Genomic DNA, 27,604 nt, shown 5'->3' with positions numbered 1-27,604 from the left:
GGTTTGAAACCAAATACATTTTAGAAGAAAATATAGAAGAATATCTTTTTGACAGTTGGATAGGGAAGGGTTTATTAAACAAGAGGCAAGAAGAACAAAACATTGAAAAGGCTGACAAACTTTAACTACAGACATGTACTGCATAACAATGTTTTGTTCCACAGTTCACTGCATATATAATGGTGGTCCCATGAGATTATAACACTGCCTTTTTTCTGTACCTTTTCTATGTTTAGATACACAAATACTGTGGTGTTCCAATTTCCTACAGTATTCAGTACAGTAACATGTTCTAAAGGTTTGTAGCCTAGGAGCAATAGGCTATACCACATAGCCTAGGTGTGCACTAGGCTGTACCACCTGGGTTTGTGTAAATACACTCTATAATGTTTTCACAACAATGAAATCACCCAACCACTCAATTCTCAGAATGTATTCCTGTCCTTAAGCCATGCCTGACTGCACATTACATTTGAGAATTTCTGTTTATCAAAGGACGCCATTAATATAGTGAAGAAACAAGCCCCAAACTGAGAAAAGATATCTAATAACACACGCAGCAACCGAGGATTAGCATTTAAAATGTTAATCTATAAAAAGAATAAGGGGAAGTGGATGTGGTTTGAAACTTGAAAAGCATATGAAAGGTTTAGAGCGAGGATTGCAGGGAATGGGATGGCTATCCACCAGAGACGAGTACAGGGATTGCTCAGCATTATCGAAAGCCTAGTTGAATTAGAACCACATGACTCAGTTCTGGGAATGATACAGAGAAGCATTCGGTACATAGAATAGAGGAGTAAACAGGTAAGCAAACTCAGATGTGGGGGGAGTGGAAATACATAGCACGGACTCTCAAGAAGGCACAGGGAAAAGAAAACTACAGTTTTAAACATCTTTCCATGTAGATTACCTGAAGCGTCTGATCTCAGGCTAGTGAGTTACAGGGAAGCCCGGCATCCAAGTTCAGGTTCAGTGCGAATGAAGTGATGGGAGCAGGGGAGAGCGGGCAGCTGTGTTTGGAGCAGGGAGTGAATTTAAATGTCTTAGATTTTGGAGCAGCATCAGCTTTGAGTGGAGACATGACTCCCAGGTGTGACCGGGAAGTGATAGAAAGATGAATCGCACAGGACGCTGAGAGGCCCAGCAGCTGGCAGGGGAGGACAGTGAACTAGAGGAGTCACCAGTGTGGAAGTGGGAGGTGGTGAGGAAGGAGCAGGCCTGGTGGTGTCACCCACCACGACTTGTTCGGGACACACATACCGTGGGGCTTACAATGCTGAGTCTGCCCCTCCCCCTTCACTCTAGGGTATCAAGGGCCAATGGATTGCCCCAGCATGGGGTTGCCATGGTGATGGGACAACCCTTGGCAGGAGCTCAGAGGGCCAACAGGAGCTCTGGGAGGCAACGGGAGAGAAGGGGGTGGCACTACTCTCTGGAACGAAAAGGTTCTGTGGTTTCTACACACATGGTCAGCCTTATCGTGGGTCCTCTTTTCAGGACCCAGGGTCCTCTTTTCCTTGATGTTCCTTATGCACAGATCCCTCTACAGAAGGACGAGTGTGGAGGGGCGCTAAGTCCTGATCCCTTACATCTGCTTCCAAATTAACATGCTGTGGACAGTTTTTATCTCTTTAATTTTAATTTTTTTTTTAGTGTGAAACCATTGATGTGAACTTAGCTCATGGGTTGGATTTTACGGGGACATATCTTCTCAGAGGGTGCAAAACAGGTTTTGCGCAAGCAGAGAAATGAGTGAATTTCTTCAAGCACTACATGAAATGTGTAGAAAGCATGGCAGTATCTCTGTATGGTGACATGAGGGACTGAGCCACCTACCAGGACACCATGCAGGGCCCATATTTTCCACGAGGCCACACCACCCAGAGGCCCAGGTTTCACAAGCTATTAATCAATATGCATCCACAGTGCAGGTCTCTATTCTGTAAGCTCATTAGGTGCTTGGATGAAAAATATATCTCATCAGCTCTAGAACCAAATCCCTTAGCTGAACTTGGCAGTGGTTTGATTGGGCTCATAATATTATGCACCATATAGTTTGTAAAGGGAATAAAAAAACTTTGAAGGATATAAAAGAGGAACTCCACTGTGCAATGCTTTCTTGTTTTGTGTGCTGCCTGATGCGTGAGTAATATTCTACAGCAAGGCAGTCCTAGCTCGGCTCTTCCTAGCTGTGTGCCACCTCCTCATCTCTCCTACTCTCAGTGCCGGCCCCTGCCCTGCAAATGGAGAAAAGCAATACCTGCCTCACGTCTGCCTCATTTGTAGGGCATCTAGTACTCTCTGTGCTCATAAACAGTCCCTCCGAAATGAAAACTATTGCAATTATATTGTAATTATAATTTTAAAAATTTCTCATTTGTTTTAGCTCAGATGTGGAGATAAGATAATGTACTGCTTGTTAAGAACACAGTTCCTTAACCTGGAGCCCAGAATACCTCACATTGCTTATAATGCATAACTTGCATTGCTATGCAGTTGACTTTTTCAGCAGGGGCCATGATTCAATGACATGATGATTAGGCCGAATCCCACAGAGCAGTTCCATGAAATGCTCAGAGGAATTCATTCAGCTTCATTTGGTTTTATGACTTCCAGCTGGTTCTTTGAATTTTGCTCCTCGCTGCCTTTCTAGGAAATTGGTAGCACTGTGGAAATGTATAGCTCTGGTAAGGTTTCTCAGGCAGCATTGGAAAACCATCAGCACGCAGAAGAAAAACTCCACTGTCACATGTGGAAGATCAGAGTTTCAGCACCTCCTTGGGTGGAGAAGCACGTGAGCTGTAAGGCCATGAGCTAACCACATCCAAGATTGGGGGATATCACACACGGGTGGCACTTTCAGGGTTGGGAGAGGCTTTCCTGAGACGACAGCAGTCGTGACTGTGTGCCCCATGTGCTTGCTGGCTTCTTGATTTGGGGTGGCCAGACTGCGTCCCTCATCTCCACTCCTCTCATCCCAAACTTGGAAGCTGCTGGAAGGCTTCCCACAGAGGCTGTGTGGATGCCTTCCAGAAATGAGTCTTGTCTACTCTAACCAGTTCCTCCTCTTTTTCTAAATGTTTTGACATCCCTGTGAGCAGCTGGGCTCACCTGATCTTTGAGAACATTCTCTCTTGGCCTGATGAGAACTTACCCCGAGTGGAAGATTCACTACGTTGACTTCAAGGAGACAATCTCAAAGTAAAAATATTTCCCACAGAGATTAAACATCACTAGTTTTGAGTCCTAGTTCCTCATTTATTAGGCAAGTGAGTCTGAGTTTCCTCATCTGTACAGTGAGGATAATAATTATGCCACTTTTATCAGGACAGCTGCAAAGATCACACAATATGTATAAAGGTTTTGCTCCCTGCCTGGCATATCACAAGTGCTTGTTAAATGTTAGCTCCTGTAATTTCTGTTCACCTTAACAGAGGGTTTCTGATTATACCACATTTGTAAGACATTTTGCTCTGATGGAAGCAATGCTTTAGTAGCAACTAAAGAACATGTCAGACACTACAGACCTTTCCAGCATTCCTTGAGTACATTTCTCCCTTTTCTGCCTGCACACATGATCAGATTTGCCTGGAACCTGTGTCACTAAAGACATTCTACACAAAGCACATCAGTGATTCATTTCTCATAAGTGAAATGAAACCCCAAATCTAAGAGGATCAGCTGAAGCATTTTCCAGGAGGAAACCTATTTCTTCTCTTCAACTCATTTGGTTGGTGCAGTCAGAGCATTTGGACGAGCTCCAAAAGGAAATGATGCTAAAACCCTGCTGCACACACTTCATTAAATCTAGAGCAGAAAAAGAGCTCCTGTCTTAGTTATTTAGAGGAGGAAATTTCGGGAGCCAATGGAGCCTGAGGAGGGTTCGAAGCTTAGCCAGAAAGAGAAAATGGTGTGTGATTCATGAAAATGTTTGGGAATGTGGAGAGGACCCGGCCACGCATGAGGAATTACGTACCAATTCCTTCTTCTTCATGCACTCCATGAGAATGATGAACAGATGCTGAGCTTGGGTTCGAGTGTATGTGAAAGTCTTTTGGATAGTCACCAATAGCTGGTCCCTCAAAGATTCATTTATGAGTCTGCAATTAAAAACAATGAAAAACCAGGTCAATTAACTTCTATTTAGTACATATGTCTGAGAAATATTATAGAACCCAAGAAAGCATTATGAGGGTTTACTTTAGATTGCAGTTACTTCTTCCCCAATTTTTCTTACAATGGTTATTTCAAATGTGATAATTTAAATTGCTATGCTTTTATAAATTAAACTGCTGTGTTATTACAAATAAATCCGTTTTCATGTCTAACCTAATAAAATAGTAAGATTGATTTAGTTCTTTTTTCTCTCTCTTTCTTTTTCTCATATAACATGTGTCTAATGCTCTCTTCTTCAAGTTCTTTTATAAAGATGTCTTCAATTAGTCAACTGCATCTTGGTAAGAATTTATCATATTATTTTCCTAAGGGAGATTGAGATTGCAATACCATCTCTAATGGTGAAAATAAACATTGTATCTCATTAGTGGATTTTCCAACATCAGCAAGCAGATAGGAGTTATGTTTCCTCTAAAATCATTTCATGTAGATGGTAGCCTGTTTGGCCTAGGATTCAGTTCATCATTTTTATGTCAAGCTTTTGCTCTGTTACAGCAAAAAACAGTCTGAATAAGGTGGTATCATATTGGCTATCTTATTAAAAGATAGTTTTTATACTATAGAAGAATGAATGAAAACAGGGGAGGTACATCATATCCAATCAATGCTCAATTATGTCTTGACTATATATTAATCACAACTAATTTTAACTTCTCTCTCACTAGCCTGTTGAGAAGGTGGCTCCTTCTCTCTACCAGCTATCAAATAGCAGGGAAGGAAAAGTCATTTTATTAACAACAGAGACTACTCAATATAAAGATGATAAAACTGCTCAAAGGATCAGTAGCTAAGTTACCATATTTTTCCTAGTATTTTACTCTTTACAAATTGCTTTCATCACTGAAGTATCAGCAACTCCCAGATAAAATAGAAAAATAAATTATTTTGTCACTTGCTGCTTACAGGAACCCTACAGACAAGAGATTTATCCTACTTCGTAGGCAGGACATTTTAGCCAGAAAGAACCAAATTCTTAAGCCCATGCAGCAAATACATGGCAGAGCCAGAACCAGAACCCAGTTCTTCTGACTTCTGGTCCAGTGCTCTTTATACTATACCATGGTGATGCTTTTTACACCAAGTGCACCATACCACTGCCTCTCACCATCACTGTGGCTACTTGAGCAAGCAGTTGTGAAATTTTTATCAACATGAAAGCAAGACAAATGTTATTGCTTAAAAAAGGGCAAGATGGGAGGTTTAAGAATGTCTTCATATCAGTGGTCTTCTATGCCCTGGGTTGTGTGAGGTTCCCCTGAATGCATTAGATTGGACATTATGGTATCCCTACTTTGAGGACATGGCATTCCCCATGACAGAACTATACCAAGGATCCTCCGAGGTCACTCAGCAGGGAGGAGGATTGGGTCACCCTGTCCTCTGTCCCATTCTATGAGGAAGACCTATATCAAGAATATACACATTTAGAAAAAGAGGATGATCCAAATGAGGTTGGAAAAAAAAATACCAGGTCCTCTCTCAAAATTAAGTTGTTCCAGATGACTTTGTGGCCTTAACTATGGATCAGCCTGAAACTATTCATTCATTCAAAAAATGCATAGTGAATATCTACTTACTGCCAGACTTTGGGATATGCCAGGGATTTATGGGATAGATGAGATATATACACTCCCAGCCTTCAATGAGCTATGCGCCAGTGGAGTAGAAAGGCATAAATGAGCAATTCACCTGTGATTGTCAGCAAAGAAGTAGAGAAGTTTGTGACAGATGAACCTAATCTAATCTAGGAGTTTCAGGGAAAATTCCTCTGAGGAAGTTTTATCTGAGACTTGAATGAATGAGCATTGGCAGGTTGGGCATGGGGTGGGGCTGGGTAAGAGCATTCCACAGACAAAACGGCACAGACAGGCCTAGTTTGGAGAAAATAAATGGTCAGTATGGCTGGAACACAGAGAGCAAATTAAAGAGTGGAACAAGATGAGGCTGCAGAGGGGTGAGCAGGGAAAAGGTCATGGTGGACTCTGGAGGTCATGGTAGAGATTTTGGGTTTATCCTTCAGGCAATGAGAGGCCATTGAAGGATTTAAGCAGAGAGTGACATGATAACGTTTGTGTTGCCAGTTAATTTTCTTGAAGAGTGAAGACATGAGCATTCATACCTGGGCATGTGTCTACTTGACAGGTAACCCAAGTGGATGGGTCTGGAGAGTTCTGCAATATCAAGAGTACGTGAATGTTGTACATGATTATCAGCAGCAGGGATTCTCCTGATTAGTCATTTGATAGATCCAATCATTCATCTGCAGGTGTTCAATTTGATAACAACTCAAAATTTGTTTTCCATGGCCAACCATCTGTAATGAAATCCCAGTTCCCTGAGATCATTATCTATTTGAGGGATCTGTCTGTCACTTGTAGCCAGTCTGTCACTTTGTAAAAATTGAGGATTGATGTGCTGTGTAGCTGATTGTGGCTTTCAGTGGTTAGGAGAGCTGAAAGACATTTAACAATCCTTTACTTTTGAGCACAATTTCACAACTGACTGAAGTGAGGTGTTGGCTAAATCATTTTAGCCAAAGAACAACAAGAACTGTAGAATGCTAGAAGTAGAATTCTCTGGGTTGGTGTTTTCCAAAGTGTGGGGTGCCTATCACTGATGGAACAGAGATGATTTTAGGTGGAACAAAGGTCATTTGGTCCTTCCAAAGGGTTAGGTTACACTCATTAAACATTAAATAACTGCTATTCTTTGTTCAGTTCTTTTCCCATCTTTTGATTGCATCAAGAAAAAAATCTCATTTTTGGTGCTTCTCTGCCTTTAACAGTTCCTCAACATTTGCAGATCTCTCCTTTTAACAAAGAAATAATAGCAGATATTAGGTCTCGTGCCTTTGGCAGAAGGAGTTTAATAACATTTTAAATAAAATCCCACATAACATTTGGTGTGTCTGTAGCACGTCGTGGTTTACCATGCACAATGGGCCACAAGATAATCTCATAACAATCTGTGAGGCAAGCAGGTATTAATTCTATTTTGCAGAAGAGAAAACAGTGGCCTAAGGAGGTTAAATGATTCATGACAAGTCACATGGATGGATGATCTCCATGTTTGAGTTGAGCCTATCGACTTCAGTTTGTCCCATGCTGTTGCTTTTCCTTTTTCTAATCATCTGCATTGGAGGTAAAAATCCAAGCTCATTTGTCACAGAAAAATGCTTTTCCTTTTTGTATATATAGAGAACATCAGAAGGAAATTAGATAGGTTTAGAGAGGATAAGGGAAAACTGGTAAACGAAGACGAAGGCAAAGTGCATTTAGTAGTTTGCTTATAATTTTTCACAAGTATTTGCTCTGCTAAACTAGATATTTTCTATTTGGTACAAAGGCTTACTCTGTCTTCTCCAAGAACCCTTTCTTATTTTGTGACCATGTTCCTTAGGATATTGGAAAGCCTATTCTCTTGAAATTACTGTTTTCCCCATTTTTTTTTTTTTCTGCAGGACATTGGAGTGATTTAAAAATTTTGACTATGATATTTAATCATCAGAAAAATTAGAGATATGCTCATTTTACATTTCTTTTATGGCACTAGAATATTGATAGAAAGTTCCTTGACATCAAAACATGGACATGGTATTATGTGACATTTTAGTTTTGGAATTGAGTCTTTGATAAAGTGGTCCTATTTCTGGAAACTGTTAATTTATGGCTCCATATGGGCCATGTTATTTTTGGCACACCTCAAATTAGAGGGCTTTGTGATAGGAAGCAGAGTCACTGAAGTGAGGGAAATCTCTACTACGGCATTTGTGTCTCTATTTAAATGCTGTACTTATGATCTGGAGCTTTGTGGATGAGTCACTGAGCAATTTAAAATAGGTCAATGTTTATCCAGTGCTCAAGGTAACCAACAAAAAAGGCCCCACAGTTTGCTATTAATATTCTGTTCAAATGCTAGCAAAACAACCCACACATACGAATACTTTTCTCAGAATGAATTTAATTACCTGCAATATTAGAATTTTGTTCCTAGATTTAAAAATTAGAAAATGCATTTAGAATTCAATGGGGCTCTAAGGGCCATTCTTAGGTTAATGGCTTTCATGAAGAGGAGCCCTTCCTGTGACCCTCCTAGATGCTATTAGTTTATTCAGACACAATATGAGAAAATTTCACTTATATAAGAAAATTGTTAATAATACCACAATTTGGTACTTAAAAGACATCATTTCCTACAGAATATCTAATTCTCTAAAGAAGAATGAAATTTGGTCATTTGCTTGAAGCCAAAGCAAATTGCTAAATGTTCTATTAGGGGCATATAAAGGTACATGTCTTGCCTGAAGTCACAGAGAATGGAATTTATTCTTTTTTTTTTTTTTTCATACAAGTCATCACTTTATCCCAAATGTCATGACTCTGGAGCTTACAAATAACAGCATGGTTCTTCCCAGAGAGGCAGGACAGCATTGTTAGTAAAGCATGATGACCACCAGGGCCAGGCTGTCTGGATTTAAGCTGTTGGCTGTGCAATCTTGTGCAAGTTTAGTCTTTATGTTGTATTTTACATATATATAAAATAGGAATTATGGTAGTACTTATGTCATAGACTTGTGAATGAGTTAAGCATTATAAAGGCTTAGAAATGTGCCTGACAAACAGCAAGTCCTACGCGAGCATATGCTATTATTCAAACATGGTCCTACAATACTTTTTAGGAAAGAGGCATGGATATATTCCTTCTCGTTAAGTAGCGCGAACAGTGGTTGGGGCCTCTACATACAATACAGAGCTCTCTCCTGGGGCTAACAGTGCTCTGCACACCTGGTGAACCTCATGGTACAAGGCTGGAAAAGTAACTTTCCCACTTTGGAGAGCTTAGAGACCACCAGTCCTTTCTATAAATGTTTGGACAATGGAGATACGTAGCAGATTTAGGGGGCTGAATTATAGTGGAGTCTTGTAAATATTTCGTGCAGACATCTACTTGTTTTTTTCACTCATTCAACAAACAATATTGATGCCTACTTCTGTGTGCCAGGCACTGTGCTAGGGATAGACAGATGAATAATATTCAGTTCTAGTCTCAAGAAACTTATAGGGTTTATGCCATATATTCTATAATCTATTAACAGATAACACATCCCAAAACATAGTTATGTAAAACAGCATTTATTTGTTGTCATGATGATTTTGTGGGTCGGGAATTCAGGCAGGCACAGTGGAGACAACTTGTCTCTGTTCCATGATGTCTGAATGGCCTCATCTGGAATGGCTAGAATGGCCAAAGAAGGCCACCATGGCTCGACGGGGTCCATATGTCTAGGGCCTCAGTTATGTTCCGTGCGGCACCTTTTGGGGCTAGAATGTCCAAAATGGCTTTCTTACTCCAAAGTCTGGTACCTGGCTGGGATGGCTCAAAATGCTGAGGGTTGGCTCACATTGCTATCTTCTGGGTGGGTATAGGGTAGATGGATTTCTTATATGGAACCTGACTTCTCCTAAAGTGAGGATTTCAAGAGAGAATGTTCAAAAGAGGCTCAGGCAGAAATGCAAGGCTTCTTATAACAGCCTCAGAAGTCCTACAATGTCATTTCCTTGCATTTGATTAATCAGGCAAGTTACTAAGAGCAGCCTAGATCAGAAGGAAGGAAAGAATAGACTCCGTGTTTTGATGAGAGGAAGGCGTGAATATACAGAGAAAGAATATATTGATGGTGACCATCTTGGAGACAAGCACCTCCACCAAATGATTCTGTTCAGATGTGACATTGTAAAGCAGTGATCTTTCTCACAGCTCAGTGATAAACAGTCTTAACTGCCTTACTTTGAATTCTCTCTTTTAACAGATGATTATGGAAAACACCATTTTCCTTAGAAGTAGTAATCTAACCACTCATAAATATTTTCAAAATATTGTTACTGATTTGTGCATAGGACCTACAAATATTTTCTCCTTTTGATCCAGTTGCCTATTTACATTTATTTAGCACCTACTATGTACCAGGTATTTCATTTAGGCCTTGGCACCTGGCCAGAGCCTGTTTTCCATGGACACCATCATCATATCTTGTCCCTGTTAAATGCTATATATAAGGGACATCGTCAGTAAAACATGTGCCTGCATGAGTCAGCCTTTAAGGTCCTGGTTAAGTCACCACCAAAAACAGGTTTTGTTTTTTTTTCTTGGTTCCTTAATTTCACTTTGGGGTCCATTTGGAGAAATGAAGCAACAGCAGGACCTGGTGGCTTTGGCAACTCCTGCTAGAAACTAGATAGCACAGAAATTCCTAAAATACTGTTCCAGTTTATCTCATTCTCTATCTACTTTGGATTGGGTCCTCATACTATCTTACTCAGGTGGTACCAACAGATGGGTTATTGGTTTCTTCTCTACTCTTCTCCAGTCCATTTCCCATGGTGTTGATTGAATGGTTCTTCTACAAAGCATCTTTCTTAAACCACTGCAGTAGCTTCCTATCACTAGCAAGATAACACTTCAAATTGCATATGGCCTTTAAGGTTTCTCCATGGTCTCTCTCTCCAGCCAGGCTTGTCTCCTGCCATACATTACCCAAGAATACTATATCTCCTGAGTCTGCCAGACTCTTGCATGCCTCTGTGCCCTTGAACTCGCTGTATATACCACTCGGAATACTCTTTACTCTTGAACTCATCACTCAAAATGCATCATTTAAAACTCAGCTCAAATTCTACCACCTATGTGAAAGTCTCTGATTACCACTCCCTTAGGGCACTGAAAGCACTTGATATGTATTCCTGTAATTATTATATTGCATGGAAATGACTTGTTTACATGTTTGCCTTCTTTCAGTAGATTATAAACTTTTTGAAGGAGTGATTGCTTCTTTTTTTTTTTTTAGACAGAGTCTCACTCTGTTGCCTGCGCTAGAGTGCTGTTGCATCAGCCTAGCTCACAGTAACATCACACTCCTGGGCTCAAGCAATCCTCCTGCCTCAGCCTCCTGAGTAGCTGGGACTACAGGCATCTGCCACCATGCCCAGCTAATTTTTTTCTATATATTTTTAGTTGTTTGTCTAATTTGTTTCTATTTTTAGTAGAGACGGGGCCTTGCTCTTGTTCAGGCTGGTTTCGAACTCCTGACCTTGAACGATCCTCCTGCTTCGGCCTCCCACCCTGCTAGGATTACAGGCCTGAGCTACCTCGCCTAGCCAGTGATTGCTTCTTTATTCTGCCTGTATCTTAAGTTCTAGAAGAGTGCTTGGTTCACTGTTAACTCGAAAAGAATGTGTGCGGATTGATTGATTGATGAGTAGCTGTCTGTTTTGTGGTGAGTAACCAGGTGGTCTTCCCCATGCCTCTTTGTCCTCATAGTGGGATGGACTTCGAGCCTATTTGGGAGAATGAGAAAACTGGCATAGGGATTTACCCTCAAATAATTTTACTTTCTTGATCCTTTTAATTAGATTCATCCTAAGAAATATTCTTGGTCTCTGACTATCTTTTTTCAAATCACAAGGGTGTTGGTGTTTAGAAATGAACTGGCCACCAACACAAAAGAGTGTATTTGATTCTATTTCTGGGCACTGCTTTATCTGCTCCGTATCCCCTCCCCCCTACTTGCTCTGTAGCTCTTGTCAGTAGTTTCTTACTCACTTGTGTCCTCCCACCCCCACCCCATCATGCTTAGGACAATGTATGGAAGTGCTCAATAACTTTGAAAACTTTAAAAATACGAATTTCAATGATATCAAGATAATTTCTCTCACATAAATCTTGGTGTTTTTGACAACTGGAAGTAATTATATCACATAAAAATCAACACAATATACATCTACATTTTTTAAAACTAATTCCATGACAAACATGGAAGGAATGAGTTCAGTTTCAAAATCTACTTTACAAGATAGAATGATATAATCAAGGCACTATAATAATATGGTGCCTTGGCTGGAATATAACTCCTTTATTTACTAGTGAGGGACCTGAGACAGGTTATTTAATGTCTTTAAGCCTTCATCTCCTCATCTGTTAAATGGAGGTAAACATGTTTTTTAAGGTTGATAAATTTGGGAAAAAAGAGATTGTGTATGGGAAGCACCTGGCACTGTTCCTGACACAGAGCAGTGTTGAATAATCCCTTCCTTCCCCCACTCTCGATTTTCTCACTTTTTTTCCTTTCCTTTTTCCTTTTTTTTTTTTTCTTTTTTCACAAAACCCATTTCATGCCAGACCACATTTTTCCACTTTAGAATCCTGAGCTAGCTATGGTAAAACAGAAGGCACAGATACACAAAGAAGAGGAAACAGAAGGGGGATTTAAGAGTGATAAGAAAGGTGCTTACTACTTACTAGAAGATAAGTTTTGAGCTGTGCATTTTACATATGGCATTTCATTAGCCGGATTAACCTAAGAAAATCCTCAGTAGGCTGTGAAGTCTTTGGATGCATGGACTGTGCATTATACTAATTAGGTATTCTCTTCATCCCTTCCCTCAGTGCTAAGCAAGGTGCTGAGGATGTAAGGCTTTCCCACCACTCCTTATCTTGATCCCCCTTACAGTATGTGCTTTCCTCCACAGCATACACCTTCTAAAATATTATACAATGTATGTATGTATTATGTTTATTATTTACTGTCTATATAACCCTGATAAAATATAAGGTCCACTGAGACAGGGACTTTTGTCTATTTTTTTATTGGTGTGTTTTCATCAGTGCCTAGAATAGTGCCTAGAATATAGTAGGTGTCCAAAAAATATTTGTTGAATGACTGAATGCATAATACTAGTTGGAGGAAAAATATAACTAAAATATTTAGAGAAAAAATGTCAACTAACATTGGAAATTCATCAGACACTCAAGGCTTCATTCAAGTTGGGTGGAAACCAATTGCAGAGATGCTAGAGCCGTGCTATCCAATATGGCGGCCATTACCCACATGTGGCTATTTAAATTCAAATTAATTACAATGAAATAAAATTTAAAATTCAGTTCCTTAGTCACACTAGCCACAATTCAAGTGCCTGGTGACTGTCTGATTGGACAGCACAGAACATTTCCATCAACACAGAAGGTTCTGCAGAGCAGTGCTGCTCCTACGGCAGGCAGAGCTGTCAAACTCTCCATCTCAGGGACAAGCAGGGCGTTTAGGTGAAAAATCCTGAACAGTGTTGGCTGTGTCTCTAATTTCTCTCCTTTTCTTTGCCTTTGGCTATGGATGTGCGCAGGAGTAGAAAGTGAAGTGTTGCCAGTAGATACAGGGACTTCCACGTGGTTAAGTAGACTCTCTCGGCTGCCAACATAGTAAGGAAAGCACATCCTCTGAGTTTGTTCCAAGTGCAATCCCTCCAGTGAATATTGCCCTAGCCAGGCAAGAGGAATAAGTCAAAAATTTTTATTGTTTTAGGGTCCCGTATAAAAGACAGACTCAGAGCTGGACCGAGATGTGTGGACTCTTTGAGCAGGCTACAATACTGGCACTCCTTCAACTAACACACTTTACAAGTTGGTCTAGCATTTATTCAGAAGAGAAGCTAACCAGCATGTGAGAAAAGAGAGATGATGGAATCTGGGTGTAGCTTCCTCTGTTGTCCAGAAAAACTCAGCTCTGGGGCAAGCAAAAATAAACCTCTTGCAGTTCCCGGATCCCATATTCCTAGAAAGCAACATGGTGGAGCTGCTAAGGGCATCAGTTGCAGCCCCAATCAGCCTGGGCAGACCACTGTCTAGCTGGGAGATGTTTAACAAATCACCGTACCTTTCTGTCCTCAATTTCCTCACTTATATAAGGGCGTTAATAATGTAATGGAGTTTATGAAATAAAATGTTTAGAACAGGCTGTTGCATGTAGAAGCTTTAAAAAAATAGTAATTTCAAAATTTCAGGCATATTGTTGGGGAGAGGGTCAGCAGGATGGAGAGAGAAGAGGGGTAAGTCTAAATTTTCTTTCCAAGTAATTTATCAAAGGATTCCTTTTAACCCTATATTCCACTCTAGGGGATGTTGGGGGCAAATATAATTTTCTCAGTTTTTGCTAGATATTCTGTGATGGATTTGTTCTAGGTGGTTTATTTGTTTTAAATTATTTCTTATGAATTATATCCATAGGCAGTTATTCAGTTAGCTTATCCCTTAGCCCAAATCCAAACAGTGTTTTACAATAAAGAGTTCCTTGTCCTTCATCTCCTATGCATTATGCCTGTGTCGAAAGGCTCATATCATCAGGTAACTTCAACATGCATATGCTTCACTGTGTTGACAAAAGATTGACTATTTCCTTTGTTCTGAGTATCTTTCAGTCAGCTAGGTTTCTTATTTTCCCTCACTGGTTTCATGATTCATTGCATGACTGTATGAATGCCTGAAAATCTTATAGGTATGAGGGTATCTGTAAGATTTTGGCTTTATTTCAGTAGATATTCTTGGCATATTGACTGTAAATTCTTTTCTTTGCCTCAGCAAACATTGTTAATCTATCACCGTACTCTTTTCTCTGAGCCCAGATGTGGCTTCAGAATTGTGTTCAAGACATCATTTCAGGAAGCCACTACCAAATGATTAGGGTTTACAATTAAAATGAAACTATAGTTGATCCTTGAACAACCCAGGTTTGTACTACTCGGATCCATTTATATTCTGATTTTCCTGAGCCTCTGCCATCCCTGAGACAGCAAGGCCAACCCCTCCTCTTCCTCAGCCTACTCAATGTAAAGATGAAGATGAAGACATTTATGATGATCCACTTCCACTTAATAAATAGTAAATATATTTTTTCTTCCTTATGGGTTTCTTAATAGCATTTTCTTTTCTCTAGCTTACCTTATTATAATAATATAGCATATGATACATATAACGTACAAAATATGTACTAATTGACTATCATATTGGTAAGGCTTCTGGTCAACAGCTGCTTATTAGCAGTTAAGTTTTGAGGGAGTCAACAGTTATATGTAGGTTTTCAACTACACGGGGAGTTGGCACCCCTAACTCCCATGTTATTCAAGGGTCAACTGTATTTGTCATCTCTGCACTAGAGATAACAAAATCTCAAAAATACTATCAAATGGTAAAAACCAAGGAGATCATAAGGTTAAACAACTCCAAATTTTAGGTTTGTTTCCAAGACACTGAACCATGGCTTCCATGGATTTAGAGAAATGGATTCTTTACTGCTTACTCAAGATTTTTAGAGGTTTATGCTCATGGATGGACATTTGCTTTGCATTGAATATCCCCAGAAAACATAATAAACATGTATATCCACTCTAAAACAGCTTAGAACAAGTAAAAAAAGACTTTATTGAAACTGGAGACTTCTCTGGGCAACAATAGACTTGAGTTAATCTTGAAATCCTACTTTAATGCATTTTTTAGTTTCTTTGGTTGAAGAAGCTTTTATATCAGGTGGTCACTGCTATATATAATTTTCATAAATCCTGTGTTCCATGATCAACATCTGAGAATTGCATGGGGAATCTGGGGGAAATCCATTAAGAACATCCCAAACATTATTTATTATTAATGATACCATTGGGTGAGATGTTAATCCATTATATTCCTAGCAGCTATAGATTTTAATGTCAGCCACGTTGATTCAGAATTCATTTCCTCTAAAGGAGAGGGATTAAATACCAAGACATTTTATTATCTGCACCTTACTTGGAGAAGTCTGTGGCTTTTAAAGCCCTCACATCTTTTCATGAGAGAGAGGCAAGATTGTAGAACTTCAGAGAAAAATATACTAAAATTAGGTGGGTAAGAGATGTACTTGTACATCTCATGGTAAGGGAGACAACATGATGTGCTTAAGGAACAGGGGTAAGCACAGTTCAGTTGGGTTGTAGGGTGAATAGAAAATTCACTGGGCGAGGGAGGGTTTTAGAGAGAAGCTGGGGCCAGAATTCAGAGGGTCTTGAGTTCAAGCAAAGGAATGTTGACTTGACCTGTAGATTAGGGGTCTTCAATTGGGTTTTATAAAGAAGCTTCTGGAATTTTGAGGAGGAGCTCCAGAACTGCCTCAGAGCTGCCTTTGTAGGAGTAGCCAGGCAAAGAGAAGGAGGCTCTAGGAAAGTATTTCTCAAAGTAGGGTCCCTCAGCCAACAGCATCTGCATCTCCTGGATACTTCTTTGACATGCAAATGATCTGACCTCAGATTTATTGAATTAGAAAATTTAGGAGCGAAGCCGGCAATTGTGTTTTGTTATTGTTTCCTCTTATTTTTTAAAATTTATATTTAATTGATGAATAAAAATTATATTTATGGTGTACAGCATGATGTTTTGATATGTGTATACATCATGGAATGGCTAAATCAAGCTAATTAACATATATATTAACTTATGCACTTATCATTTTTTTGTGGTGAGAACACTTAAAATCTACTGTCTTAGCAATTTTCAAGTATACAATATATTGTTATTAATTATAGTCCCCAGGATGTATTAATACAACAGATCTCTTAAACTTACTCCTCCTGTGCAGCAGTTTGCTTTAGCAAGCCCTCTGAGTGATTCTGATGCAAGGTCAAGTTTAAGAACCGTTGCTCTAGAAGTACCCCAAGGGTAGAAGTACCCCAGCCTCGACAGAGGAAACCTGTGTCTTGTGTGTGTTTTTCTACCTGAGATTTCATCTGAAAAAGAGTTCAGGAGCTTAAAAAAGTGGAAATCAATCAAGGAAAGTGGTAGGTGGGGACTGTTTAATGGTTGTCCATTTCAGTTGTAAAGTCAAAGAGGTAGCACCCTGTTGATGCTGAACTTTCATTGTTGGCCCTAAGGATCTTGCCTCCCCTACAGCTGAGAGAATCTCCATTCACAACCAAAGAGCACCATTTCACTTTTAAATGCCTTTGCTTTTCTCATTCTCTTTTATTTCTCTTTCTAAATTGGTCATATATTTTGAAATAGTCAGAAAACAATTTGCAAAAGAAGTAAGGAAATAAGTGAACTGAATGCTTTTAAGAAATCCATGTAAATAAAAATACTAACAGATTAAGTCTGTCAGTCCTGTCAAAATGAGTATTTTTATGGCATAGCTTGCTTTTCAGAGAAGAATTTTCAAATCTGACAGATGTTTGGAGGCAAGCGCAGCTGTGGTAAAGAAATAAATGAGGTGACTGATGCTCAATACACTTCTCAAGTCAACTGGATTTCAAAGACGAAATTTGGCAGAGGGTGCCAAGTGCTTGTGGCAACAGTACAGTGACATACGAGGAGAACATACGTGAAGCACAGAAACTAGAGAAACTATTTTTGAAAGAATCAGGGAAGTATAAAGAGAAAACTAATTTTTATAAATTTTAAAACAGAGTTTCTGAAAGTGTGGTCCATGGATGACTCCCATTGGAATCTCCTGCGGTTTTGGTTATAAATAGTTTCTTGGGTCCCACCCCAGACACAGTGAAATCAGGGTAATTGGAGGTCTTTGTCTCCCAGAGCTCTCCAGGAAATATTCAGGCACGTTGAAGTTTGATAACCACATGCTCATTTAGAATTTTTTTTTTGTAAAACAACTAGCCAAGAGGAATGTAATTAATAGATACCTTTGAAATCTTCCCTTGGTGTTGATGGGCTTTCTGAAAGTTGAGGATGATGGGTCTTTAAAAAAGGATTTCTCTATCATAGTTGATGACTCAGCTATGTTTTTCCTGATGTTTGCTATTCATGTTCAAGGGCAGTCTTTCCCAAAGAGCTTGGAGTTGAGCAATTCTAATGCAAATTTAATCAATGTGGGGGACTGATGGGCCAAATTAGATCAATGAAACTTCTCCCCTCCATAGTACTTTCTTCTCTAAAGTCTAGATAATTTTTTTAAGTCAATGCCTCTTTCTTTCATATTGACACAATATTCAGATCAAATAGCAAACTGTAAGACAAAAATATGTATTTCATTTTGCACTTTCCTAAACAAATGGAGCTACTCTAGCACTGTGGAGCTTGAATACAGTGACACAGGAAGCTATATATCTATATTTTTATATATTCCACAAAGGCAAAAATTGTAGTAATTCTCTCTACATGAAACTTTCTCCATTCACTCCAACCTATGCCCCTTTCTGCCTTCTCAGAACTCAGTGACTAACATCTAGTCGAAAATTATGTTATTATACTAGTTCAAATGTGATTATATGCATGTCTCTCGAAGAAAGTTATACTTCTTTTTATATACCCATGGTGTCTAAAACAAGCATTCAGAAAATACCTAGTGATTGATTGACTTGAAAAGTCATGTTATCAGTTCTATCTTTAAGTTTTCACTTAAATTTAAACATATATATATATATACACACACACAGACAGACATAATTACAGGCACTAATATATACTTAATTACCGGTAATTAAATCAACCTTATTAGATTAAATTAATTTGATCAACTAATTTTATTAAATTGAATTAGAATATATATAAATTTAACTTAATAACACACACACACACAACACCACCATGCTATCTCAATGAATTTGTCCTATTTATCAATTTCCTTCAATCCTATTCAGATTGATTCTTTTTTTCTAAGTTGAGTTACATGAGAGGGGATCAAATATTATTTTTTTGTTAGTCATGTAGGCTGTCCCTCAGTTTGGATCCAGTTTTTGATGGAAAGGGTTAAGGGGAGAAATAGATTTATAATATTGTCATTTTGTGGGTAATTAATATATACTGTTCCATCAAAAGGGTTCTCCTGAGGAATGCCCCACTCTCTGTGCTCCTGTGACACTTCGTGCCTTTATCAAAGCACACGTGACCCTCGAGTTATCTGTATTAGTGTCTATGTTTTAATCTCCACTATAAAGTCCGTGACAGCTAGGGTCATGTTTTATTTATCTTCTGTTTCATGCATACAGTAGGTACTCAGTAAACATTAACTTGGAAAAGTTTACAAAAATGACACTTTTTATAAACAAAGCTGCCAGTATTCTTTGTCCATAGAAGATGTTCCCAGGGTTTCTTACTTCCTTTCTGAGAAAGTTACAAAAAAAAAATCAAGTTTTGACACGATTTCTTATAGGAAATCTTAGGCAAGAGACAAGGTAAGATGGAATTAACAAAAACTATAATGGACACTAGAAGTCAGCATGCTTGACGTGTTTCCTTCTTTTTCACTTGACATTCCAACTATGCCTAAATCATGCTGGAACACAAATCATCGAGATCAATTACTTTCTTACAGCAGATCTCATAGAGACAAATGATAAGGCTTTGACATCCTTCAGCTTTAGATGGAAATTTCTAGAGCAGCAGGAAAAAACATTAGTGACCATTGCACAGAATGATATGACAACATGAAACTTGGAGAATACAGACAACACTTGGGTTTCTAAAATGTCTACTTTTTTAGGGACTTTTCCCTTTCTTTGGTCATTTTGATGTGTATTTGCAGGAAACAAACTTTTGCCCCATCTATGCTAGTAATACATAGTTAGATAATTTGATGCCATATAACATATTTTTCCTTTTTCCTCTCCAGTTGATATTCTATTTATGCCTTTGCCTCTGCTAATCTAAAAATGTAAGGACTTTTATTAAGTTTCCTTTAAACAGGAAAGTCAACTTTTTATTGGAATGTATTATCTATTCTCCTGCTACCAAGAGCAAGTCATTGTTCATTTATTCTTCACAATATCTAATACAAATTCCACTGGCACAAAAGACTGTGACCTGTCTCTTGGTGTTTGCCTCATTGGTAATTTTCCAAAAGTAATGAACAGAAAACTAAAAAACTTTAAGGCTTTCTGCTAACTAGCAAGTTCTGCTTCTTGTCCTAGGGTGGCTAAAAATGGTAAATCCAGATGATTATTTCTGGGACAAAGATACCAAAATAATGTTAGCATTGATAACAAAATTTAGATGAATATGGGCATGCATTCAAATGCCTTTTCCACACTGACATTTTTCATGGGTGAAGTACTTGCTCACTGACTGATAAATGAGGGGCTAGACAACATTTCTCTGCAATCTGACATACAGGTTAACAATTAGCTGGCAAAGTAATCTCTGATTTCAGGAGCCTAATGCTTGAAAGGTGTTCTCAACTATGGGTATTGTTGTTCATCTTAGACACAGCAAAAAGTATAATCCTCCTATTTAATCACTTAAGTAATTCAATCTACTGCTATTTGGGTAGTATTAATCTCTTTATGTTTATAGTGGTTAGTCATTCAGAAATAAATTCAGAAATAAAATTTGAAAATATTTCTAAAGCAATGAAATTAATTAGGGAAAATGACTAGTGACTCATTTTAAACTACAACAGAGAAAATCCATTATGACAATAAAGAAAAAATGGAGTTTGATCATTTCTTTCAGGTAGTATATGCCACAGTGCAGAGATGGAGAGAAAAAGACCAAAATTATAATTTAATTGCAATTGTTTCTTAGTTTTTCCAAACCCATTTGCACTGTGATAGATACAGTCTGTCTTTTTCTATATCATACTCTACATCATCTACAAAAGCTAATCATTTTTGACAATTATAATTTGCTTCCAAAGTGATTCTCTTTCGAATTCACATTCTTAGAAGAGAATTCAGACAAAATATAAAGTTTACAAAGGTTAAAATATCAGATGTAAATTTTTTTACCCCTTTAAGAGTATAAAATGAAAAGCTATATAGCTGAGCATATGTATTTATAGTCCAAGGACCTGTATTCTTTATGAACCTACAAATGAAGTTAAAAAAAATTTTTTAATCATGTTTAAGCTACTAGAGTAATTGAAAAGACACCGATTCAGCCCTGAAATAAAGGTTTCATGAACAGGGTGTATATGCCCCCTATATTCAATTTTATATGTACAATGAACACACTTAATAGGTTTATTTATATGAACATAAAGTTATGGATTTACATTTATTTGTAGTGAGACATGTCCAACTCTGTTGGACTTTGTTGGAAATCAAAGAAGAAATCCTTCCTGATGAATAAAGCCTGGGTGGGCCAATCCTTTTTTTTTTTTTTTTTTTTAACATAAAGAAAGCACACTACTGCAAAATGATGTTCTTTGGAAATGATTTTTTAAATTGGCTGCACATGTGTGGCTAGACAATTTCTTATCAAGCCAAATAAATATGATTAATTCTTGCAGCTATTCAGATGGCACACAGAAATGTTCTGACTTTATTCTATCATGATAAATTTATAATCACTTTCCTGGAGAAAGAGTACGCTTTCATCATAACATACATATGTATGTGTATGTGTGCGTGTGTGTGTGTGTGTGTGTATAAAATACAAAGCTTCTCTTTAGACTTCTATTTTCTTCCATTTCTAAATGTTTCTTAAATTTTTATTTTTCTGGAGACAGAGTCTCCCTCTGTCACCCAGGATAGAGTGCAGTGGAATCAGCCTAGCTCACAGCAACCTCAAACTCCTGGGCTTAAGCGATACTACTGTCTCAGCCTCCCGAGTAGCTGGGACTACGGACGCGGGCCACCATGCTCACCTAATTTTTTCTATTTTTAGTAGAGACAAGGTCTCACTCTTGGTCAGCCTGGTGTTTCTTAAAATGTTAAAAGTTTTAATTTTAAAAATTCCCATGATATAAAATTATACTTAATTCTTCATCTCCTCACTAGTTGTTTGCATAACTTCATATTCCATGATAATGAGCCACGGTTCATAGTTTGTATAGATCCCATATAGATTATGCTTTTGCATATTCAGACCATTAAAATAATTAGAACTAAAACTGCCAATTAAAGTTAAGAGGTTATGGCATTTTTGACTCAGTTTGGAGGCTGGGGTATAATTGTCTGGGTAGGGGAAGGAAAAGAATCTATGTGACATAGGGTTGATCAGCTTGGACATTGGTTTACAACCAAGAATGCTTTGGTTTTACCTTTTTGGAATATACAGAATTATAAAATTAAATTATAATGTAAAGAGGAATCTGAAGGTAACTTAAGTGCACTTAGATATTTAAAGACAGTGTCATGGAAGTACTATATAAGAAACACTAAAAACACATACCACAGAACATATTTTAGTGAATTTTTCAAGGTAGATAATCCAAGATCATGATAAACAATAGGCACTAAGTCCTGACTTCCATTATATATAGAATTAGAAAACCTGAAATACTGAGCTAAGTAGCCTACTTTTTCCATGAGTTTCTGAAATAGAAACATGCAGTCTGCAGGCAAGTGCTCTGCCACTGAGCTATACACCCAAAACACACATTCTGAATGCAAATTTCTATCTACTTTGTAGGATTACAATAAAATAATTTGCAAACACCAGGAAGCAAGAAATAAGCTAAAAGCTTTATAAATTCTTTGGTTTATTTCTGAAAAATGAACAAATTGCTATATTTAAAGAAATGAGAACTATGGCTAAATTTTTAATAAAAACTAAACACAGGGATCTTGAACTCTGGTTGGTAGTAGATATGGAGTACTTTGGAAAAATGTTCTCTTTTTAGATCCTTAGCTATAAAAGGATCAATATGTATTATCAAAGAAGAAAATAATAGTAATTTAATTAAATTGGCCAGTGACCAAACTCCAACTTTGAACTTATAAAAATTCACATTTTGAGGGGAGAGTATCGAAGCTTTAACTAGCTCTAAAATCACTGTCAAGGTCTGTATCTCAAAGGCTGGATGCCCAATGCCTTTCATTATTCCTCATTTCACATACCTACGTCCATCTACTAACCAGGTAAATGTGTTATTTTAATGGCTCACCTAGAGTGCCGAGCTACTGGCAAAGACAAGGATGAGGATGGAAGATAAGAAAGGGTATTGAACTGCCATGGGGACTGTCTTTCTTAAGGCAGGACAGGTAAGAGAGAGGTGGAAGGGTAAGTGTCCTGCAGTAGGTGAGCTCACCTGTCATTTTTATTATTATAACACTTCTCTACTTATTAGAGCTTCTTGAGGTTGGCGATTAATTTTATGTGATTCTTTTTTACATCTCAGTGTTTGGCATAGCATGGCACCCAGTAGACACTTACTAGTATATTTATAACAAGCATGAATAAAAGACCCCCATCTCCTTTGGGAGTTTTTTTCCCACCACTGATTGTATGTGTTAGGAGAACTGATTGGGTTAAGAAGTTCCTTATTTCAAACTTCAATGGTTCCCTTGAGTTGTGCTCCTTACACTCACACCTTGGGATGAATTACTTTGATCCAACAATCTGTTAGAGTGCCTGGATTGCACTATTCCCTGAGTGGGAAGTCAGGTTGGAGGGAGAGCTATGATGGGGCATCTTCCCCAGAGTTGGGGGCTTTGGATGATTGAAAGTAGCATTAGGAGGCTGATAGCTGAAGGGAAGTGCATGAGGGGTTCAAGAGGAGTTTTCAGAGGACCAGAGATTTTACTTCCCAAGCCCATCTAGAAGGACCTGAAGGCACAGTCCACCACGTGTCTGTACAGTAGCTCAGCAATGTTGGTATTTGGAGGCCAAGCCTGGAAGTTGCACATCCCAGCTTCTATGTACTATGTGGTCCAGATTAGCTGTGACCCATGTGTGACAGCTCAATTCCTGCTTCTCCTTATTGGGAGGAATGAAGAGAAGAGAAGGAAGACCGTGTACTACGACCTCCTTGCTTCCCTTCATCCTCTTTATGTCAGGGTGGTCTTGCACGGTTTTCATGTAATTTCCTACTACATAGGACATTTAGAATAGGTTCCTTTGTTCTCCACCACCCTCCATGACAGATGTCTTTGACACAACTTGCTCATAGCTGGTGCTGATGTGAGGTCTTGCTTGAGCTACTAAACACACAGGTAACTAATACCCTCTCATCCAAGCTTTGAACACAGGCTTTGCACCAAGGATCTACCATGGGTCCTGGCAAATTACCTACCCGCCTTCTTCTGAATATTTATGCCCAAATGCCAGGATGTCGGACGCTCGTCCACTGCCATCACAGACAACAACCGGCACGGGAGGGGTGTCTCGGAGGTATTCCAACACGATCGAGATCACATTGGGTCCTCCTTCCACAATGAGCGCCACCACCGGAACGCCTTGACCGATTCCTGCATTAAAAAAGGAAAAGAAAAGGAAAAAAAGAGAAAAGAACACAAAGCCAGCAAACCAAAGAAACAAAAAGAGAAACAAAAAGCACAAACTAAAATTACTGAGCACGGGGGGAGGTAACAGCATATGACGGGATAAAATACTGAGCAAAACTTTACGGAAAGCCCTCTAGCAGAATTTGCCCACCAGTCTGACTTTGCTCTCTCCCCACAACGCCCAGGGTGCTGGGGTCAGGGAAGGCCATGCCTTCCATACTTCTTTCATGGGGACGTTAGGGTGAGGAGGGAGAGAAAGGAATTGGACAACAGCTAAAACACTGCCCCAGCAGCCAAAAGACTGGAAGCCAAACGTAACCTGAAGCAAGTCTCTTATTTATCTAATGGTTCAGTTTCCTGTATGAAAAGTGAGAAGTTAAAAAAAAAATGCCGCCACCCTGAAATTATCACAGTGGCAAGAAAAATGCCTAAATGGCTCTTTTTATTAAAGACTATCAAAATCAGCTGGGGGCATATTTTAACTTGTTGAAGCAACTGCTGGCTGAATTATGGGCTTATTTTTGACTATAGATGATCAACTTGATTGTTGACTCTCACCAGCACAATAGGCTTGATCAATTACCCAGGAGCCCTGGCATCCACTACCTGTCATTACTGTATCCTTCACTGCTGAGCAGGGTGTTAGGCTCGTGGTGGGTGTCCAGTAAACCTTTATTGAATTCAGTTGAATTAAGGGGTTTCACAGATCTTTCTTAAAGTATTTAAGCTATTTATGCTGAACCATAAGACACTGCTGTTTTGAGGTAAAATTTGCTCTAATATTAGCAGTGTATGTATGGTTCAACCTAACATTAAAGACAAGGATTAAAATCAAGTGTCCCTGAGAAGCATGATAAGAAGAAATTAAATTCATTATCAAGGGACCTTCCAAGCATCCCTGTTCATTGAATAACTTCCTTTTGTTCAATTTTGTATCACACTGCATTTCCTCTCCCTACCTCCTCAGAATGGTTAAGGAATCAAGCAGTACTATAAAGATGAACCGGTCTTAGAGGGTACACAAAGCAGTTATCTTAAAAAGGAAAGAATCAAAATTCCACGCCATTTCTGTAAATATGAACCAAAAAAAAAAAAAAAAACCCACTCTTGGACATCCAAATTCTCCCCTTTAAACCTTTTGTTATGGTTTTTGTTTTACATCGAGAAACTACTTCCCAGTGACAAATAATGGTTTAGGATTTGGTTTCTTGCTCTATTAGTAAGAGATATTTCTGCCTTAGGTGACCTGTTTTACTTCTAATGTATAAATACCTCAGTCTCCTAAGGCCCTATCTCTTCTAAGTCAGTGTTTCTCATTGTTGATTTTCATCTTAAAGGAATGGTTCAAAATGCCAGTTACACAAAAAGGATGCCATTTTAAATCTGCACTTAAGAAATGTAAAAGAAAATGATGATTATTGATCAAGGCAATAAGCCAGGATTTCTTTTTGTTCCCCAGAGGGAACGGGAAGAGAGAAGTGACCTGAGACCCCATTAGTTTTCAGTGGATGGGGAGGTTTTGAGAATAATTTCTTCAAATCTGGGGAAAAAGAAATGAAAGGCCTTGCTATTCTGCTTTGACCCAGGAGTCCTTGGTTACTCAGACAATAGGTGACTTTAAAGCTCTGTTTGGGTGTCTACAAAGAGAGACAGAGACGCTTTCCCCATTGCTGCTCATTATGAAGATTAAGCAAATTCCTACTGAAAGGCACTTGAAAGAGTAAGGGTTAACTTGCAATATTAATATAGCATACCTCTTTTGGAGGAGAATTTGCTGTCATAAAAAATTTCCACCCCATAGGGATTTGTATTTTAATATGCCTTGGAAAAGATAGCCTCTTCTCCCCTGGTTAAAGGTTATTTTATGAAGAACTTCACAAAGTACTATGCTACTTAATTTTCCCATTTGCTTTGCTTTAGCACGCGTTCCTATAATTACTGACTTTATATTAAGGAACAATCCTCTCTATACATGCAGTTTTAAATCAAATGATATATTTAGACTCATTCCAGGATTAAGAGATCCTAGAATTTACCAAATTCTGACTCTTGAGCATGGATTCCATTAGTGGGATCTTTACTCCAACTCGCAGACTCCTAGTGTGATGCACTCAGTGTTCTCATGGAGGGAGAAGCCCTAGAATGGACCTACTAGAATGCCAGTGATCTAGGGTCTGCAGGACAGCAGGCACGATGGCCGAAAACCTCCTCTCCCTTTGAGCGCACACCCAGGTGAAAGGATCAATTCTCAAAGGCTGTTGTTTGAGAGTTGAGTGTGTGTATATAGTATATATACACACATATATACATATTTAGTCAAATTCAGTGCTAAAAATTAGATGGAGCAAAGTATTACCTTTTACATAAATATTAACTATATCTTTGCCTCCAAATTATCTCCTATTTCCTTCAGTGATATACGTGGAAATTTGTTTCATGGATGATAAAAGCCTTTGTAGCCTAAAAGTAAAGTATTTTTGAGTTTCTTAGTTATGAGAGGTAGAGAATCAGTCTATGCCTAAAAATATCATGCTTAGGGTAAATTACACTTGTCAAGATATGGTAACATTAAGCCTTTCTGTCAGGTAACACACATGGACACACACACACACACACACACACATTGCCTTTGTTTCTGGGAAAAGAAAATCACATCAAATAATTAGTAAGGACCTAAAGCACTGGCTCATAGCTTATTTTCTTGAGGTAAGTATCTTAGAATCCTTTTGTGAATTTGACGAAAGCTAGTGGCTCTTTCTGCAGAAAAGTAAATGTATGGATGGATATGAACAATGTTTCTGTGTAATTTCAAGAGGTTCAGGAATCCCTGAAGCCTGTCCTACCTACGCATAAGTCTATGAATACCTTGTTAATAGACCCTTACGAAGCCCCACCCTAAAGTAAGCCCATTGATGTGTCTGTGAAGAACATCAGAATGTGTCATTTTTTGAAGTTCACTGAGGTCTCTGAGAAAAGTTCTAGTATGGGTTTTCAAACAAAATTCTATGCTGGGGGGAAATATAAAACATGATTACTGCCCACTTACATTGATTGGCTAAACCTGCCGAGTGAAACACGGCCTATGGCCATCTCCCTTCTTCCCTCTAGTCTTCTCTCTCTTTCTTAATTTTCTTTATATTTTTCTGTTCACACTTTCTTTTCTAAATTACATTTTGGACATAGGATATTAAAAAAAACTCTAGAAAAATTCACAGACTTACAAATCAGACTTGAGGGACATTAGCAATTACTGTAGTGATGGGGAGAGAGCAGTCAAGTTATTTACTCCATTTGAATAGGCACCAATTTACCGCTTACCAAGAAATAATGGCTGAAGTTTGCACAATACCATAGCTTTTTACAAATAATTTCAGAATTAGATTCTTGATGCCCTTAACTCTTTAGTGCATCTCTTCTATGGTCTGGAAAGTGTGAGATGGATTTGTGAAAACTATGTG

At 38.5% G+C, this 27,604-nt stretch overlaps 1 protein-coding gene across 10 annotated transcripts in view; it reads right to left on the bottom strand.

Moving 5' to 3' along the window:
- Positions 1-27,604, bottom strand: part of TRPM3 (transient receptor potential cation channel subfamily M member 3) — a 529,331-nt gene that overhangs the window by 188,739 nt on the left and 312,988 nt on the right. For all 10 annotated transcript variants that reach the window (XM_020289309.2, XM_076008638.1, XM_020289312.2 and 7 more), the window contains 2 exons: positions 23,936-24,110; positions 3,980-4,103 (listed from right to left, as the gene is read on the bottom strand). In XM_020289309.2, the coding sequence (XP_020144898.2) occupies positions 3,980-4,103; positions 23,936-24,110 (299 nt within the window). The remainder of the gene's footprint in view (positions 1-3,979; positions 4,104-23,935; positions 24,111-27,604) is intronic.

This window comes from Microcebus murinus, chromosome 12, assembly GCF_040939455.1.
Source record: "Microcebus murinus isolate Inina chromosome 12, M.murinus_Inina_mat1.0, whole genome shotgun sequence".
Lineage (NCBI taxonomy): Eukaryota > Metazoa > Chordata > Mammalia > Primates > Cheirogaleidae > Microcebus > Microcebus murinus.
This window is presented reverse-complemented; position numbering and strand designations above follow the sequence as displayed.